Below are 18,898 nucleotides of genomic sequence, written 5' to 3' on the forward strand. Positions count from 1 at the left end.
CCCGAGAATTGCGTGCTTGGAGTGATTCGTCCGCACAAGACAATACCCGTATGAGTAGGGTAGAGCACTCGCGCCTGAGTGGCAGTGCGACACAAGTCCGGAAAATTGACCGGAAAATCTCCGTTTTTCAGCAGCTCTCACATTTCCCCCCCAGCGAGCCGGGTGCCAAACAGGTGGCACACTTAGATCATGAGTCCATAACAAGAAAAGACCAGGAGTACTCTTCGCGGTAACTCTGAATTTTTAGTGTAAGCTAGTACGGATCAGATATATAGGCTTCTCGTACACCTTATAGACTACTGAAAGAGACCATCATTGTATAGTATCATCTCAGAAGTATCAATTCAAAATAATGGCATGGAATATATGATTATCCTCCTGATCCTGTGGTCAATCTGTCTGACCACGAAGATGTGCCAGTTTCCTGTCTGTTTCGATTCCTCACATTTAGACCCTTGGTGCTCGATCGATCGGGCTTGCAAGGGCAATGCAAAATGGCCGCCGATGCCCCTGCTGGTCGTCACCGTCGCTTGCATTGCACGAGATTGTGCAATATCCGGATTACTCTGCTCCTACCGGGTTCGGGCACGCCTTCCCACGCACCAGTTCACTGTTGGCCGCTTGACTAACCGACACTTCGTTCACTACTTCATCAAAGACCGTGTTCTATGCCGACGCGAAAATCTCCTGGCCCAAGAAGATTGTCATGTTCCTTCTAGAAATCTTGTCACCATTGTGATGCCTGCACTGTACGTCTGACCGGTAGCCGGAACCATTGCCCACGGAGGGTGAGGCTGCGTGGCTAGACATCGCAACCATCCCACCACCATTATATTGTATAGAGTCGGCACACATGGTCCGACATACATCAATGCGAGCTCCGTGCACGAACAGGTTCGTGGGCGGCGCATGACTTGACCATGCAAGGTATTTGAGTAGGCACACTCGAGGGGCCGCCCGTCCTGCTGGTCAGGGGGACGATTGGACTGATATGACAGCCTCACTAACCGGAGAGCACCTCCATAGCCCGAAAGGGCGCATAAAATCACTGCGGACGGGCGGGCGCAGGGTAGTCTATGCACAACACGAAGCGGGGCAACTGCAAGGCAAACGTATTGCCTATCACTGCTTCTGCCTCAGCCTCAGCCTCGTTCAGCGCCATGGTGGGCGAGATCAGTCGCAGGGGCTTATAAACAAGGCGGGTCCTCTTTCGTCCATCCCTATGGCTGGTGATCAGACAGCGAGACCACCGACTCTCCAATGCTCATCTCATCAACTCCATATGCTCACTGAGATTAGTGAACCCCCGTATGCCCACTTTCTTCCCCGGTGATCAGAGGGCTGTTTGCAGCAGCAAGGCGGACAAGGTATCGACAGGAAGCTCAAAGATGACCACCAAATTTCCAGCCGCAAAGACCGGCAAGAACATGAAAAGTCCTCGATCCGCGGCTCCCAGTCTCAGACAATACCGCCAGGATGACGATTTGGCTTCTCAGCCTGATACGGAGTATTCACGTCAAAGTCGCAGCCCAAGATACGCACCAGAAAATGTCAGCATGCCAAATCTACCCCAGTGGCATGACAGCAATGGCCGAGAGGGTCCTTCACATCACGAAAGACGACCTGAGCAACGCGGCACTCAGCAATATGACCGATTCACCTCCGACCCGACGCTGTCAGCACTCCCCGAGGCTAACCTGTACGAGCATATTTTGTTGCTTCGCAAGCATGGCATGTCGGTCAAGCTCGACCGCGAAGCAGCCAGAATGATGTCCCAACCAGATCTCCTCGAGTCCAACAACGCCAACAACAACTCTGTGTCACACAGTCCACTCACCGACAGATATAATCCCACGCGCAAAGAGAAACAACACATCAGCCACGCGCTCGACTTCATCTTGCGCCGTGGCGGAGAAATCGACATTCCTGCTCTCGAGCCACAGCCGATGTGCAAACAGTGCTCCGAGCCATTCGACACCGCGAGTGAGAAGCTTTACCACTGTGACAGAGCACGCAATCGGTGCAAGCACTGTGCTGAGGACTTTGCATGCCTCCTTATGCTGAAAGAGCACCTGAAGGACGACCACAAGATTTACAAGCACTTGAGTCGCGATTCTTGGTACAGTAGTGGGGGAAATCCGGTGACGTGAGAGAGACATTATCAGTTCCTTGTCTTTGAACCATGTACCGTGTAACTCTAGGTCGGTTACGGTGAAGAATTTGTTCTCTGTATCACTGTATTAAGTGGCTCGGGTATCCTCCCGACGGGTCAGTTGCCACGGAACCCGTCAACCTGGTCTTGGTCGAGTTGTCTTTGCTATCTCGGAGAGATGGCTTCATTGGTAATTAATGGCGATTACTCCGGTCGGCAATGCAAGCTTCTAGGCTGGAAGTACTTGAATCAACAGCGTGCAGTTCAGAATATTTCGTTACTGTGGTACTCGCTGTTCTCTTTCTCGAACCAGCCTGCTGTGCCAGTCCACATCCTTCGACTCGTACAGCGTGTGCCCGATCCGCAACCCCCTGCCACTCAAGCCCTTGTTGGCAGGGTCCTCTTTGGCCGACTACGTCATCCCATTACAACCATCATTTCAAGTTTCTCCCTTCGATACATCCATCATCCCTGAACAACACGACCTTCCCACTCGCTGATTTGTTGGTGCAGCCCTTCTGACGGCTTGTCCGCGTACACAGTATAAGCCACGCCCCAAGTGCTGGCCGTCCTGATGATTCAAACCTCGAGGTGACGTATCAGCCACACCTGGCTTGATCGTGTTTCGTGCCACATGCCGGTCTGCCACATGATGGCATCATGCTCTCCAGACCTACATACAGTATTTGTGAACTTGTGTGAATTCACGTTTCAAGTGATCGCTCCGTCAGGTCAAAGACCAATTCCAACATTGCCAGTCGTGGACTAAGTACCTATCCATCCTCGCTATCACTCACAGCGACTCATTACTTACTCGCTCCGCCGACTGCTACTACACCTCTCACCCAAGTCAAACCAAAATCAGATCATCACCAACCCCCATCACTTACCATAACACAATATCACCATGTCCAACCCCGGCTCCCAATCTCAACAACAACAACAAGACCAATCCCCAGGCTACTACGCCTCCACCAAACAATGGTACAACAAACAATACGAGTCCTGGATGCCATGGGTCGAAGACAAACTGCTCGGCTGGATGGGGCAGAACAAGACGAGTTACGTCGCGAAAGGTAGGCGCTCCGGTCCGCATTTGTTCCCCCCTCAAACACTTACGTCCCACGCATTACCGGGGCCCTGGCGTCCCGTCCCCACACCCGCATTTCATACTCGTCGCCCTCGCTGGCTTCGAAGATGTGCGCGCGCATGCTGACCATCACGCTTCGTGGCATACGCACACATGCTAACAACACTCGTCATGGTGGTGTCGCAGGCGAACTCGACAAGACCAAAATCACGGGCGACAAGAACGTCGACGCCATCCAGGACGGCATCAACGAGGGCGTCACGGGCCAGTTCAAGAAGGGCGGGCTCCTCGAGGGGGTGGGCGACCTGACGAGTAAAGAGGTGATTAGTCGCGGGGAGCGCAAGGGGAAGAATGATAAGGGCGGGTATGGGTTGTAGGTGCTCGCACGAGGTATGTGGGTATGTGGGTAGGTCCTATTCGAGACCAACACGATGAGAAGCGGTCTGCAAGAAAGAGGTGGCCAATGGTCATCGTTGCTGTTACAAACCAGGGCGAACAGGACCGGGGTCAGGATTATCACGAAATGACTGCTGAGCTCGACCCTTTTTATGCCGGTTCAAGTTTCGAGACTGGCGTAGCGGGGGGGAGGGGGTGTCCTGCGGTTGTCGTGCGCGCAAGGGACTGGAACCAGGACGGTGCCTTTGTCATGTTTTGGTCCCCGCCGCCATGAAATGGCATGGCTTGACTTGGGCGTGATATGCTATCATGTATTCCAACTTGTAACGATGCCAGTGTGGTTTGCGGACCTAGGTATTTGAGTTATGCGACAATATACCCCTCATTGAATAGACACATGCGTTGGATCACACAATAACATCTAGGAAATGCTGTGCGACACATCCCCACAAGCATGGCAGAAAGATGTCTTTCGTTGGGACGTGGTTCTTACGGCCACACGTCGAAGGAAGGCTCCTTGGTCAGAGATTCGCCCGTCCCACCCACGCACAAACCAACGATACATCTAATCATCTCATCACCACCTCAGACTTGTCCCCGGCTCTCCTCGTCTGCCACCATGCCATTCAACACATCATCCAGCCATTGCTGGTATTTCTCCTCCACAGCAAGATCAGCACCCGCGAGGATCAGATATTTTGCAATCTCGATGTTTCCAAAGAACAGAGCCGCCTGCAAGGCCGAGCCATACCGCCCGCTGGTGATACTGACTTCCGCACCCATTTGAACGAGGTACTCGACAACTTCTTTGGTGTCAACTGGGGCCGCCGCGGCTGCTTGCAGCGCCGTGCCGTAGTATCCTCCCCGGGCATTCAAGTTTGCTCCTGCTTCGATCAGAAATTGCAGTATTGCTTTCTGCGGCGTTGGGGACGAAGCTGCCCCTTGCATTGCCGTGCCGCGACACACTCCTTTGACATTATCGTCGATGGCATTGATGTCTGCTCCTTGGTCCAGAAGGCGACGGATGACAGGTGATTGGCCGTGCGCAGCGGCTGCAAAAAGCGGTGGGCAGCTTTCAGCACTACCCTTTTCCAGCGCAGAGCTCACTTGTTCGCCTTTCACCTGATGCAGCACATACTTTTCCCGGCGTGTCAATGGACAGTCACATTCGGTAATTGCGGCTTCTGATGCACCTCCGATGCGCAAGTGCCTTCCGACAGCGTCCATCAAGAAGTACTTGCTTCTGAAGACCGTTTCGTCAAGAAACCCTGTGCCCGTCTTCCTCCACACGCCTCGCTCGGTCTTGTGGAGAAAATGGATCACGGGGGTACCGATCCAGGTGCCGTCGCCGTGCTGTGGATCGCGCTGGAGATCTTGTGCTGGACCCACCATCATGAGAACGGGGCCTAATTTACCTCTGTATTTGCACGTGGAGACGAACTGGTGGTATGGAGACGAGAGTCGCAGCTCGACGTTGGAGAACAGGCGATCCTTCTGGTCCACGCGAGATTTTGAAGCTTGGACTTCAAAGAGTCTGGCACAGACAAGATGCCCGTCGGCAGCTGTACCAGAGGACTTGACAACCACGTCGAATTGTTCACAGCAGACTTCTGAACATACCAACTCGGAGGCTAGCCTAAATTTCCCATCGATCGCATATGCAGGCATGAAGTGCGATGTGGACGTCGGCAAGCTTGGGATCAGTCCAGACTCGGGATAAACGGGCATGTCATACGAAACAGTCAGCCATCCAGGTATTGGACTTTTGTCGACAAGCTCGAAGAGGAGATCTTTGCCGGATCGTGTGTAATCGACGTCAACAAGAACTCCCAAGACATGCATCACGCTGAATATCAAGTCTTGTGGCTCTGTCGACGTGCGGAGCCATATGTTCCGCCACGCAGCTTGCGCGACGCCAACGCCGTCACCCGGATAGTCGTAGTGGATGTCAAAGTATGCACGGGTCTGCTCAGACAAGGCTAGCTCCTTGAAGGGTAGTATGCTCTTCCCTGTGTAACCCTTCATTTCCTTTTCGTCGTCTGAGTCTATATCCCTCACAGTGGTCGACAGACTCCCAAGCATACGACTGAAGCCATGTCCGCTGTCGGGTCCCTCAGAGGCGGAAAGCGGAGTATCCCAGTGTTGAAGATAATAGTCTACCACATCGTGGCCGGCTGAAAGGTAGTTCCCGTCTTGTGTGACTGTTTCATCTTCGAATGCGTTTCCGCAGTCCATACCCTCGGACCGCCGATCAATACAATTGAAGGCCTCGAATTGAGCGTCAAGATCCAAGTCGGACTTCGAACCGGACTGGCGGTCCACCGTGTCAAGTACACTAAGTCGAGAACCTAAATCGGAGCCAGAGTCTGAACTGGACTGACGGTCGACGGTATCGAGTGCCGGGGTTTGAGCATCTGAATTAAAGTCCGAGTCTGAACTCGTGGCTGAGTTGGTGTTGGTGCCGTTGTCACCGTCGGCGCCAGCCGTATGTCCCGTCCTAGACGCGAAACCAAGCTCGGGTAGTGTTTGCCGCAGGCTCACGGCCAAGGAGACCAACGCTGTTTGATCGAGCCCTAGGCAGTTGAAATCTTGACGTAACTTGTATCTACGGTAGGTGAGCCCTGTCCTGGGATGGTACAGCATACCGGGTCCAAACTTTCGGCTTACCCACGGGCCGGACCCTATCAGTTCGTCCAAGCGAACAAGCGCGATGTTGCCGTTGAGAATGTCGAACGAGAGATTGACATTATCTGCAACCCACGAGTCCGGGTGATCCCAGTGGACCAAGACACGGGCATCGGGGCCGAGAATGGCTTCTTGGAAAGTCCAAGACCTCTGCATGTATGCCGAGGGACGATCTAGACTCTGTGCGGCGTGGACACCTCCAACCATGATCAGGGTCGTCGACGCATTACTGAAGATTTTGGCCATATTCGGGATTTGGAGTACTTTGTCCTTTGGGCTTGTCTGGTCGATACAAAGCAGATCCAGCCAGATGTACTCGCAGTGGGAGTATTGAGCCGCGGTGGCGGCTTGTACCAGCCCCAGCCAGCTGATTGTGTGGAAGGTACCATTTCGAAGCTTGACTCTGAGAGGCCGATTTGCCTGGTTGCTCCTCCTAGCGGCGTCCTCACTTGGTTGCCAGACGTGGGAGACCGCGCAATATCGCGGCATGTGTGGGGGAGGGTTTGTGGGAAGAAAGTCATCGAGGCCGTCGTGCGGGAAATCAAGACCGGCCCATTCCGTCAGAAATAGCTCTGGGTTGTCTTTACACAGCAGTGCTGAAACTGAGATCAAGCGGAAGAGGCCATCTGTACCACGCCCTTCATAGGACCATGCGGCTCCCTCATTCTCAGGATTACAAAGCAGCGTCCATGCTACGTCCACCGTCTCTGTCTGTTGGGGCATGACGTTGAGGAGGAAGCCCTTTTCTGCTTCTTGCGGTATCGTGAGAGAAGAGTGACCGATTGAGCATGCCTCTTGCCATTAGTCGTACGTGACATAGCCTTGGGGCTCGGTGGAAGTCCTGAAGTATGCGTGTGTGCGCATTGTCGAGAACGCTGAAGCGCCCATTTTCTCTACGAGAAATAGCTTGGCCATGGCGTTGGACGGTTGCCTCGGAATACGAGGGCGTGTCTCGAGCCTAGAACCAGGCTGCATGTTTCGAAGACCTGAATGGCGATAACAAAGCGACGTGGCGGTAGGAACACGGCGGGAGTTGTCGTCTGCAAAAAGAAGCTTTGTGGCACGTTTCAACGGAAGTAGGGACCGCAAGGAAAGGGGCGCACCTGTCACACGTGACGATGGGCAACGAATGGGTATAGAGGCCACAAGGAAGATGAGAGTGAGACAGAGGAATGGTAGAGTAGATATAGTATGTCAAGGTCAAGTGAAGCTGATTTGAACGTGGCTGAATGGTACCTTGCAACCTGGTGATGATATGGAGAACTTTCCGTCATCTTCATTTCACCTTCACCTGTATTGACGCAGTTGGTACTTAATTAGTATTTGCAGTGTCTACCAGGCCTCGCGCGGCTGGCGAGTCGTTGATTTCCGTACTGTCTTCTATTCTTTTATAGGTACTTCTGCTAGATCGGACGGGCAGGAAAGTAGCTGCTCTTCGTCCACCGTCATTCATCTATTTACACAACCATTGAAACATCTACGTCCTCGGGACCGCCTTGTTGCGCCGTCCTGCTATTCTTTCTTTTCTTTGTCAGCCTCCGACTGCGCCTGAGCCCCCTTCTTCGCCTTCTCTCTTTTTTCCCTGGCGTATCTCAAACTTCTCGACCAGCCTGCAGTGACGGGTCCTTTCAGGCTTTGCATGAAACTCGGCCACCGGACTGTATGCTCGATTACCTGTTTGACCTCTTCCCTTAGACCACCGCCTTCCGTGTCTTGTGCGATGCGTTGTTCAAACGCCCCACCCTCTCGTCGACGAATTCGATCCGGATCCTCGTCTTTGGTCTCCTCGAGCATTTTGTTGAACTCTCCTCTTGGGATCCTGAACTTGGACTGGTATTCGAAGTACAACTTCTTCCGGAAGGCATTGGGTAAGCGGCGAACCATATGGCCTCGAGTCACTGGATCCATGTTTTGGGCAAGTTTTGCATTGACATCTGGATTGTTCAGCCAGTCCCGGTCCGAGCAGGCAGGGTCGTTAAAGGTGATATTCGGAAGGTTATCAATCAAGGGAGCGTAGAGACGGCGGAAGTTCGGTAACTGATGTGTAACAATGTTCTGCACTTTGCGGGGGTCGTCACCACCGATTGTCATCCGGGGATCGCCCATATACGAGATCCCGGCGATGGTCGAGTAGAGCTCTTTCTCGGTGAACTCAGGTGGTAACAGAAGAAGCGCTGTGCGGACGGCGGCGATCAGATTGACCTGATTGGCTAGTCGGACGGCCGGATTGTCTCGCAGAATCTTGACGGGTTTCTGAAGGCGGCCTGCCAGGTAGAGGGTGTCCCATTCTGACAGGTCTCTGCATAGAGTATCCAGATTGACCACGCCATACTTGATCAGAGTCCCATTGACCGTAATATAAGGGTTGAAGTATACGCCTGCGCCGAAAGAGTCCTGGATTTTAGTGACAGCATAAGATCCCAAAGAGCCCACCCAGGAGTAATGGTCTCGATTGTCTTGAAGATTCAGCGAATGCCAATGCTGAGTGTACGAAACTCCGAATATGAAATCAATCATCTTCTGGTTCCCATCCTGGACTTTGGCAACGGCCTCGGGTGGATTCGGATGTACTTTGGAACTTCCTCCGCTTCCAGTCCCTCCTGAGCTTTGAGGGAAGACCCCGGAGCCATAGGCGAACGCGTAGCGTATTGGCGCCCGAAATTTCCACAGTATTTGTCTCAATGCCTCCTTGAACTCCTCGTTTATGATGATGTGCTGATTGACACCGAAGTCCCTGCTCGGCAGCTCGGAGAACTTGGATATGCTAAGATCGGGGTTTTCTTCCCAGTCAGTCGTACCAGATGTAGTAGATGAGGGTCTGGAGGAGCCGTCGCTTGAGAGCTTCTTGCCGGAAGATCTGGAGCTGCTTGCGGGGGACGACGACTTCGAAGGAGTCTCACTGGGACTCTGTTTCGCTTTGGCTGCATCGAAGCCGGGGGGTGGGCCGTCCGATCTTGCTCTGTCTTCTTCTACTGTAGCGTAGTGTCGGATGCCAGAGCTGAGAGGGAAGCGCGGGATGGACGATACCAAGGGGAACCCATAGACCTCCGTCAGTCCCCGCTTGCCCAACACGCTGGGCACAGCCCGTAAGGTCATCTTGTAGAGAAAAAGTCCCTTTGCCACGAAGCAGCAACCATTTCGTCCCAGATTACGGGATTGGCTGCAACGATGCTTCCCTCTCAGTTGACGTAGGGAGGAGAAGCTGGCTGACTGCGTCGGTGTTGAGTGGATCGCGAGTGGAAGCTGAGCCGAAGCAATTGCGTCACGTGCCAAGCCGCAACGCGGTCCAATCCAACTTCAGCAACATCAACAAACAATACCGACTCGGAATGCGATCAAACAGGAACACCGTCGGCACGACCACCACAGTTGACGATATATCGACTATGGAATACGCAACGCTCGAGTCGCGTCTAGCGACCTTCGAACCGCCGACAAAACGCTCCAAAATCGGCTGGCCGCACAAAACACCCACCCCGGACGAAGTCGCCCGCGCGGGCTTCTACTACAAACCCTCCAAATCCAGCAATGATAACACCATCTGTTATCTCTGCGCAAGCCAACTCGGTGGGTGGGAGGCCGATGATGACCCGGTCGAAGAGCACTTGAAGCACTCTCCAGGATGCGGGTGGGCTATATTGATGAACGCGTCGCAAGAGGCGAAGCAAAACCCCGATACCATCGAAGATCCCACGGGTCAACTCCTCACAGATGCAAGGCGAGCAACCTTTGCCATTGGCTGGCCACACGAGTCAAAGCGGGCATGGAAATGCAAGACGGAGAGAATGGTCGAAGCGGGGTGGCATTTTGCACCCGTTGCAGAGGGCGAGGATTATGTGTCCTGCGCTTACTGCAAGTTGTCGCTAGATGGCTGGGAACCAAAAGACGACGCTTTCCAAGAACACTATAGACGATCGCCAGATTGTGTTTTCTTCCAGTTCGCAGGGAATACCGCGCCGGCTAAGCGCCCAAAAGCGAAGAAGGGACGCGCGTCAAGGACGTCGAGATCATCCAAGGCTTCGACGCGGTTATCAACACAGTCAAACTCGCAAGACGTGACTAGCTTGTCCGAGGTTCCTAGTGTCGCCCTCGAGGATATCCCGGATCTGGATGACTCGATCGACGCGAGTGAGATGTCTACCATGTCGGTCATGTCAACAGCATCTACAGCAACCGCGAAAGGCAAACGGAAAGGCGCAGGAGGTCGGTCAAAGGCAACAAAGTCGAAGAAAGCCAAGACCACGCGATCCACAAAGACGAAGAAGGAAGAGTCACAACCTGAAATTGAGCTTGAAATGCAGCCCGAGCCAGTACAGGCGATAGCAGAGACTTCGAAAAGCGTCGCCGCCGATCCTGTACTGTTACAGGCAGAAGAGATGTATCGGACGCCTGAAGTCGAAGACCAAGAGGAGCAAGTTGTGCCTGATGCTGAGCCTATCCCAGCGGCAGAAGTCGCGTACCCAAACATTCCACCAAAGAACACTCCTCCCAGGGTAACGAACTCACCGCGCCATTTAAGCCCCGTTGCCGCACAGGATCACTCGCCCACGCCAATAAAACCACGCTCAAATCGTTCGTCACTAGCATCCACCAGGAAAATAACACCCCAGTCAGCAACAACAGGATCACGAATACAGCCAAAATCTATCACCACGCCCTCACCTGCACCAACCCAACCCCAAACTCAAACTCAACAGGCTAATACCCACTCACCTTCCCCTTTCCCGTCGCCAGCAACAGCAACATCCGACATCGAGAACGCCCCTCCTTCGACGCGCTCTCCACGGTCGCGCCCTCCAATCCCAACATCCTCCTCGATCTCGCCCGCCGTTCCTCCCAACGCCAACCCGAACCACAGCCTTGAGGACATTTCTTCTACGCCCGGCAAGCTCATGGCCCAACCCAATTGGATCCCCGCGGACGTGGAACTGATCTTCGCGCCCACCACGCCCGCACGCGCCGAGAACGAGATTCTTCTCGCATTGACGGGCGCGCAGCTCTCAAGCCCGGAGAAGGAAATGACGGTGCAGGAGTGGATCGAGTTTATCGCCGCGCGGGCCGAGGAGGGGTTGCGCACCGAGGCCGAGCGCGTGGTGGGCGTGTTTGAGCGCGAGGGCCAGCGCGCCATGGGCGTGTTGGAGCGGATTTCTTGTATGTGATTACCAGAGGGACGGAGAGGATAAATGGCAGGCGATGTTGGGGGTTTTGTTTGGTGTGGTACAGACAGCATGATTACATGGAGGGAAGGTCACGTAGAATGTGGGTATGGCGGCGGCGGCGGGACGTGTTATCTGTTGTTTGGCATGATCAAAGGATGAGGACATGGTCAGTGCGCAGGTGTGTCGACAGCTAGCTATTCTCCTCCTTGGTAGCTTTAGCGCTGTTGGCTACAGTATCGTGTCTTAATGAGCCATGGGAATAAGGCTAGGCTGGGCTGGTGGGCGGGTGTCTACCAGGATTCTGTCGTGTTTTTGGTTATTACGCGGGCAGGAGTATTTCGTGATTGTCGACTACTCGTAGATATTGTTCGCACGATCGACCAGTCCGGGGTTGAAACAGATGCCTCCGACGTGTGAGCAGTACACAGTACACTTGACTTTTCCCCCCCTCCCTTTCCTTTTCCTTTTCAATTTTTTCTTCTTCTTCTTACCTCCATCTTTGCCTTTCGTAGCATGCTAGACGTAGTTGCTGCTGTAGACGAGCATTTGAGGGGGATATGCCGTGTCTCCGTTTGCGTCAAGGAGTTGCAGGGATGGACTTGCATTGTCGGCGGCGTTCAACATTTTCAAGATCTACTACAGCACACGCGGAGTATATGATGTGCCTCGCACTTTTTATCACTCGGAAGGCAGTACCGTCCGCCATGGCCGCAACTCAGGGCTACCGTATTGATACTCGGACGATATTTAGACCACGCGGAAGAGAGATCGCAAGTACATACTTCGGACACTGCCAGGACGAACTATGAATGGGAATCCTTGATGTGTTTCATTCATTCCATTTCATTCCATACCGCGACCTCAACCTCCCTACGAGGTATGGCTCTGACTGATATTGGAACTGCGTATGTGGATACCGCATGCCTGGTCAGTCAAACTGCTCGGCCAAATACGCAACGCCGCATCAGTGCTATTATTTCAGACGGCGATGTCCGCGCCGACAAAGTCCTTCTCTTCTATCAGTTGGTTCTTGGGCTTGGTGCTCGTCCCTTGCATCGCGGCGTCGAGGCTACGGTATTCGGCCAGTTCTTGCATCTTGGCTGGTTTCGCGCAACGTGTTAGTCAGTTTGTCCACCTCGGGCACGTGATGGGATGATTATTGGCGTGCAAATACTTACATGCGCTGACCGGGCTGGTCATGAAGATGGCCTTCTCCCGCTCCCCTAAGCTGGGGTAGACGCCCTCGTTGATCAACATCTCCGCCAGGCTGCGTCGATTGGAGTCGTTTCCTTTGCCTTGCGAAACCAACTCTTGTCGCGCCTTCTCGAGGCATTCTCGGTAGTAGTCGGCGTGGTTGATGTTGCAGACTTGATCCCAGTTCACGGACTTGTGGATCGGGCAGAAGTGGCGCGAGCAGAGCAGGCAGGTCTCGAGGAATTTGGTCGTGGGCGAGAAGTCGCCGGGGTTCTGCTCGTCACACAGGTAACATTGCTTGACGAGGGCGGGTTTCTGCGGTCGCTGACGTGATTGTTCTTTGGGAGGTTCTGTGCGAGGGGCGGAGATTGTCGAGGTTGGCGCGCCGGGAGTGTTGATTACAATTGTTGGTGGTGGTGGTGCTGAAGAAGCGGTCGACATCTTGCGGAGGACGGTCTGTCTGAGAGCCGAAGAGCTGGTCAAGGCGAGGGATTTTGGTAAATTTGTTCCAGAGAGCAAACAATTCTGCACTTTTTTTGCACCCAAGATTCTCGCAGAGAACCGAGCAGATGAAGGCTGTACCGCGTGCTTTGTATGGGAAGTGTAACCTGTAGCCAGGTAATACGAGGTTATGGAAGGCCTGAGAGGATGGGTTCTGGTTCTGGGCCGCGTCAAGTCAACAATATCTTACTCTTTCACTGAGGCAGGTGATGGGAGGCACCAGAGTAGCTTAACGTCAACTGCAGGCCGGCCTTTTATTTGATCGCCAGTCTCTTGACGGCCGCCTCCTTGCTGCTCAGAGCCAGGGTCAGAGAGTGTTCAGCTTTTTGACACGACCCCTCGGTCCCCGCATTGCTCAGTGACTCAAGCACCAGACCCAGACGGGTACGAGTACTGCCTGCGAGGAATCCTACTTTACGAATGTGGCTTGCCAAGGGGAATTGTTGGTGAAGCGCGCGGCGTCCAGCCTGGCCATCAAAGAAAAACAGGAATGGTTCACCTTTTGCGGCCGAGACGGTGGGAGTTTCGTTCGGTGGCCGAGCGAAGGAAGTCAAAGAGCCAAGCGACTGACGCATGCGACAAGGCTTAGGCGTCCGCAAGAAGCAGCAGCCAGGGTGCGAGGTCAGGCGCAGGAGAATATATCATTGGTGCGAGAGCAAGGGCAGGACCCTGATGGACAGGGGCCTCAAGGGAATAATGGGGGCAGCTTTGGCCTTTGCTCACTGTCAGAACACTCCAGTGATTGGCAGATGAGGCAAAAGATGTGGGAAATCGGCAGTCGGCAGTTATTTGCCTCCGACTCGCCGTGAGATCAGATCTGCTCAAAGCTTCACTGTCGTCCGTGGTGGCTTCCTTGCTCATGGTGAACTGTGTCCAACGTTGACGTCGACAGCCTGGTGATCAGCAGGCACGACGATGCATCTGGGAAATCCCGTCCTGAAGAATGCATTTTGTCGATAAGCTCGCAGATGCCGGCAATGCTTTCGTCATTGCGATCTCAAACAGTTGTGTGTCGCCAAGCTCCTGTCATTCGCCAGAAATGTGACCAGACAGGCGTGCCGGCTGTTTTGAGGCTCTAGACGCTATCCAATCCACCTTTCCCGCAGACCTGCTTGAGCTTCAATGCTCAGTGCCTTTCGCAGACGGTGATGAAGGGTGACACGACACCTGCAAGTGTTAGTTAGGGTATCCACTAGGACGAGGATTGGCGTGGAGGCTCAACTCACCGCTCAGGAATAGCCTTCCCGTCTTCGCATCATGAACACATGTGGTCGTACTCGGCAGAAGCTCCCCTTCAGCATCTTCAATGACTTTTGTCAACTCATACTGGTACTTGTTCGGGACGTCTCTATTCAACCTCCTTACTCGCCACACCGCGGCAGGTGCACTCTTCTGGTTCAAAGGGTCTTCGAAAGCAGCCAGTGATTGCATGCCCTTGGGTAAGGCGGCGGCATAGATGTCCCCGTTGCTGTCCTCGGACAGGTTGTCAAGGGGATAATCCAGGTCGATGAAGTGTACCCGAAGCAGTGAACCATCGGGCTTCGGCCTGAACACGGTGATGCCTCCTATAGCCGCACTGGGCACATAGAGGAGGCCGTCGCTGCCAAGGTGCAGACCATTGGGAAATTTGAAGCCGTGAGCAACTTTCTTGCACACGCCCGCTGACGAGCAGTAGGAGACGTCGCCCGTTCCAATGAAACTGGACAAGTGATGTTGCTTTTTGACAAGTCAACCACGAAGCAAGGACTTTCGGGACTTTCACTTACCCAGCCGACCTTGTGAGGCCCGTGATCGTTTGTAAAGAAGAATCCGCCATCTTCTGCCACAGCGACGTTATTCGGGGTCGCAATCTGTGGGTCAGCATATGTCCGCAGGTGTACCACGCTATCAGACCCCTGCTGCGTCTCAAAAACCTCAATCGTCGAATTTGCTCCAGTAGCAGTGTTGTCGAGGAGTTCTCCTGTCTTCGCATTCACCGAGGGTCTTGCATTGACCAGCCAGATCTGGGTCTTGACCCCGTAGGCTGAAGTTGTGCCGGTCATGCCTACGACGTGGATCCGCCCGTCGCCATCTACGCCAGCAAAACCGGGTGTTTTCAGAACGCGGTAAGCATATCCTCCTTCCCCAGTCGGGCTGTCGATATCCATGGCCACGACATGGTCGTTCAGTGCTCGCGCCGAAGCATTGAGCCGATGGATGCTACAAAGATGCTCAGCATACGTTCCTTTCAAGCTGGCAGACATACTTTGGCATCCACTGTTTTCTCGCCATCGAGTCCGAGCACGCCAGATACAACGTCCTGGACTTCTGGTCCAGCCACATATCCTCGCAAGCTTGGATGTTGGGGTCTCCGCTTACGCGATGACATCTGTATGGAAAGTCTGAGATTGGCTGTACTTTGCGACCAAGTCCTGCACCATTGTAGATGGCATCACGAAGGAGAAGTTGCCAAAAGAGGGCTGCAAATCCGACGAGGATGGCTAGCAGGGCAGGTTTGTTGGCCATTGTTGTTGGTCTACCCGGCGAGTCCACTATCACGAGGTCAACACCACGGCTAAGCTGTCGACTCAGTCATGTCGCATGGCATTAACCAAGATCGAGTTGTATATTGTCTTCGTCAGCCGACAATGTGATGGTCAATCTCATTTGGTCCAAAGCATGTCGCGACCATCTGTCTGCAAATTTATATAAGACCAAGGTCTACCTGGGATGCCCGATCCATCTCCGCCGGCGTATCTTGTTTAGACCTCGCTTGAGGCAGCCGCCTTCCGACGAAGGATGTACAACCGCTCGTGCGGTACCTTTGTTGACATCCGGAATTGAAACCCAGACTGAGCCGAGGATGTTTGGACCCCACATTCTCTCCACAGTTGACCCTGACCCCTCCCAAGTGCCCCGCGCCTATCGCGTACCCATTACGAGCTGGCTGAGGCGAACTTGGGCATGCAGCATGTTCGGTAGACGAACAAGGAGGCAAGCACCTCTATACCTCAAAATACTTGATGGCGAACTGAGAGGTGGGAAAGCCATGACTCCTAGAAACAAAACGACACTAGCGTTCACTCCAGCTCGAGGAGACGGAGCAGGGAAGAGCTGATCGTACACGAGATGCGTTGAAGTCTCTTCGAGTAATGTCAGAGTCACATCAAGAATAACGAGCTTTGTTTTCAAGTTCATAGCTTTTGCATACGGATTTATATTCGTCAAGCTGATTCGACAACAAAAAACGAAGAGCATGCCAATTTTCACATCTTCCCCTCTCGCCGTGGTGCACAGCCCATTTCTACTGCTCAGCGCTGCTCATTTAGCAAGCGCCCATTCCGGAAACGGCCCTCTACTTCAAATACTCATCGCCAATCTCTTGAATCATAACATCAAACATGGGCTTCGCGCTGAACCACCCTGCCCTGGGCGTGCCCACACTCTTATAAGTGAACGCAGCATCCTCGTCATCGATCTTGACCGTCTCGCCACCTCGCCCTGCGGCGGCCGCATCGGCCATCAACTGCGCGTGGCAGCACTTTTCGAGACTGACGAACCAAAACAGCGCCGCCTCGATGGTCTGTCCGCACGTCAACAGGCCATGGTTCTGCAACAGACAGGCCTTCTTGTTCCCGATCGCGGCCGCGATGTTCTCGCCTTCCTCCTTGGCGAGCACCACGCCCTTGAACTGCCTGTAGACGGCTAGGTCGTTGTAAAACGCGCACGAGTCCTGCGTGATGATGTCGATGGGGCGGCCCAGCGCGCAAAACGCCCGGCCGTAGATGCTGTGGCTGTGGGCCGCGCACATGACGTCCGGCCGGGCCTTGTGCACGGCGGCGTGGATCATGTAGGCGGCCTGGTTGAGCAGCCTGTTCGGCCCGCCGTCGATGACCTTGCCCTCGTGGTCGACCAGGATGAGGTCCGAGCTTTTGATTTGTGAGAATGCCAACCCGAAGGGGTTCACCCAGAAGGTGTGTGGGTCGACCGGGTCGCGCAGCGTGATGTGTCCTGCCACCCCTTCGTCGAAGCCATACTTGCCGAAGAGGCGGAACGCCAGCGCGAGCCGGCCTTTCAGGTATGCTCGCTCTTCGTACTTGTCGGTGAAGCGGGGAGGGGAGGGGAATTTTTGCATCTGAGCGACCGCGCCGCGCTGGGTCAACTTGGGCTCGTTGGGAGCCGTGCCTTCTGGTTGAGCGTCTGCGGTGTCGAAGCCCGGTTCGGGGCCGCCCATGGGGTTCGTCTCTTCATAGGTGTACGTGGCTGTTGGGGGAGCCATTGTGGTGGTGGTGGTGGTGGTGAGTGTATCGAGTGTATTGGCCGGGATAGGATAGGTCTGGAGCGGAAAGAGTGTCTAGATTGGTATGAGTGGTCTCAAACCTAGGTAACCTCAGGACAGAAGTTCAGGCCGAACAGCAGTTGCGGGCAGTCCTCTGTATATATGGTTCTCCAAGGACGGGCAACCCGTGTGAAGTGGCGAAAAGTGGTACTCCGTACTCGCTATCCTGTCCTAGGCCTCGGATTTGCGACCTTTCAAAGGCTCTTCCCCACCAAGGGTTTGTTTGACGACCTCAATTCCTCGAATCATGGGGCGCTCTACTCCGCTGGGACCCCGTCGAAGCTTGATGGAGTTTGATGGAGGTGGCTGCGGGGGATGATTGCACGGATGCGAGTTAAAGGGCGCTCCATTGGCTCGTCGGACAATAGGCCGAGTCTACCGGATCTGGCCGTCGGGCAACGATAAGAGCAAGCCGGCCGGCTTGTCCGTCGCCTTGGAAACCTCGTCTTCCCTCCGGACGGTCAAACAGTTTAGACGGGAAGAGAGTTTTGTCGAACTCGGGGTGCGAGGGCGTCTTACGTTGCCTGCCCAGGAGCCATGGAGAGGGTTCATGGGTTGCTGCGGTGCAGGTATTCACCAGACCAACGCACAAAATGGTCTGATGGGAATATGCTATCAAATACTTCGTACCATCACTTGCTATAGAGAGATAACGTGCCATCCAGCCACTTCCGCCCTCCCGAGGATAACCGATGTTGGAAGCGACCGGCCGAAATTTCCTGAGGCGGTTGTTCACTATCCACGCAATATCTCCCAGCACTGGAGCCGGCGTTACTCTAGGTAAGCCGTTAGCACTAGAGGGGACGAAGGTGTGGATTGAACGCGTCTCTGTGGGAGTATATGTTTGGCTAGGGAGAGCCGCCATGAAGCATCGTTGACGTGAATTCGTCTGTGTCTCCGATTTCACCTCCGACCTCCGATATTTACTTTGACCGAGAATCTCGTCTTGTGAAGAAGACCTCCCCAACAGAGGAGGTGCTGGTGTCTCCCTGACTTGGAACATCGATCTCGAACTCGAGTACATGTACTCAGCCTGATTTCACCAGGATCAAGCTGCTAGGCGAGAGATCCGACACAACTTCACTCCTTCGAAAATAATCATTGTGACATAACTGGCATTTTGAGATGGAGGTTTCTGCTTAAACTCTCGTACGTACGGAGTACTCCTGCGGATGCAGCTGTATGCTGATCCGTAATCTTCATAGCAGATCTGCCCCTATTGGATGAAAGAGGCTAGTGCGGCGGGGAATGGACGGACCCACGTCCATAGCGCCCAATCGCCGCTGGTGTTTCGGTTCTCACAGAAATTTTGGGATCGCAGGATATTCTCGACTCGTCCATCACATCTCAATCGCGTACTTCCAGCATCTTGACCCCTTCGTTCCCTGTTTAGTCTTGTCTTC

At 54.0% G+C, this 18,898-nt stretch overlaps 8 protein-coding genes across 8 annotated transcripts; 3 read left to right on the forward strand and 5 right to left on the reverse strand.

The window, feature by feature from the left end:
- Positions 1-1,388: 1,388 nt before the first annotated feature.
- On the forward strand, positions 1,389-2,150 carry A1O7_07872 (uncharacterized protein; the record flags this gene model as incomplete). Its single annotated transcript, XM_007761868.1, has 1 exon — positions 1,389-2,150. The coding sequence occupies one exon, from the start codon at positions 1,389-1,391 to the stop codon at positions 2,148-2,150; it is 762 nt and encodes a 253-aa protein (XP_007760058.1).
- Positions 2,151-3,059: 909 nt separating this feature from the next.
- Positions 3,060-3,619, forward strand: A1O7_07873 (uncharacterized protein; the record flags this gene model as incomplete). The annotated part of the gene is made up of 2 exons (XM_007761869.1): positions 3,060-3,228; positions 3,429-3,619. The coding sequence occupies 2 exons, from the start codon at positions 3,060-3,062 to the stop codon at positions 3,617-3,619; spliced, it is 360 nt and encodes a 119-aa protein (XP_007760059.1).
- Positions 3,620-4,223: 604 nt separating this feature from the next.
- A1O7_07874 (uncharacterized protein) lies at positions 4,224-7,046 on the reverse strand (the record flags this gene model as incomplete). The annotated part of the gene is made up of 1 exon (XM_007761870.1): positions 4,224-7,046. The coding sequence occupies one exon, from the start codon at positions 7,044-7,046 to the stop codon at positions 4,224-4,226; it is 2,823 nt and encodes a 940-aa protein (XP_007760060.1).
- Positions 7,047-7,835: 789 nt separating this feature from the next.
- Positions 7,836-9,419, reverse strand: A1O7_07875 (uncharacterized protein; the record flags this gene model as incomplete). The annotated part of the gene is made up of 1 exon (XM_007761871.1): positions 7,836-9,419. One exon carries the CDS (start codon positions 9,417-9,419, stop codon positions 7,836-7,838), a length of 1,584 nt encoding a protein of 527 aa, XP_007760061.1.
- Positions 9,420-9,709: 290 nt separating this feature from the next.
- On the forward strand, positions 9,710-11,482 carry A1O7_07876 (uncharacterized protein; the record flags this gene model as incomplete). Its single annotated transcript, XM_007761872.1, has 1 exon — positions 9,710-11,482. The coding sequence occupies one exon, from the start codon at positions 9,710-9,712 to the stop codon at positions 11,480-11,482; it is 1,773 nt and encodes a 590-aa protein (XP_007760062.1).
- Positions 11,483-12,460: 978 nt separating this feature from the next.
- Positions 12,461-13,117, reverse strand: A1O7_07877 (uncharacterized protein; the record flags this gene model as incomplete). Its single annotated transcript, XM_007761873.1, has 2 exons — positions 12,461-12,582; positions 12,661-13,117. 2 exons carry the CDS (start codon positions 13,115-13,117, stop codon positions 12,461-12,463), a joined length of 579 nt encoding a protein of 192 aa, XP_007760063.1.
- Positions 13,118-14,353: 1,236 nt separating this feature from the next.
- On the reverse strand, positions 14,354-15,682 carry A1O7_07878 (uncharacterized protein; the record flags this gene model as incomplete). Its single annotated transcript, XM_007761874.1, has 3 exons — positions 14,354-14,893; positions 14,944-15,376; positions 15,423-15,682. 3 exons carry the CDS (start codon positions 15,680-15,682, stop codon positions 14,354-14,356), a joined length of 1,233 nt encoding a protein of 410 aa, XP_007760064.1.
- Positions 15,683-16,511: 829 nt separating this feature from the next.
- Positions 16,512-17,435, reverse strand: A1O7_07879 (uncharacterized protein; the record flags this gene model as incomplete). Its single annotated transcript, XM_007761875.1, has 1 exon — positions 16,512-17,435. One exon carries the CDS (start codon positions 17,433-17,435, stop codon positions 16,512-16,514), a length of 924 nt encoding a protein of 307 aa, XP_007760065.1.
- Positions 17,436-18,898: the final 1,463 nt, after the last annotated feature.

The sequence above is a fragment of the Cladophialophora yegresii genome (genome assembly GCF_000585515.1).
Source record: "Cladophialophora yegresii CBS 114405 chromosome Unknown aczIN-supercont1.5, whole genome shotgun sequence".
In the NCBI taxonomy this organism is placed as follows: domain Eukaryota; kingdom Fungi; phylum Ascomycota; class Eurotiomycetes; order Chaetothyriales; family Herpotrichiellaceae; genus Cladophialophora; species Cladophialophora yegresii.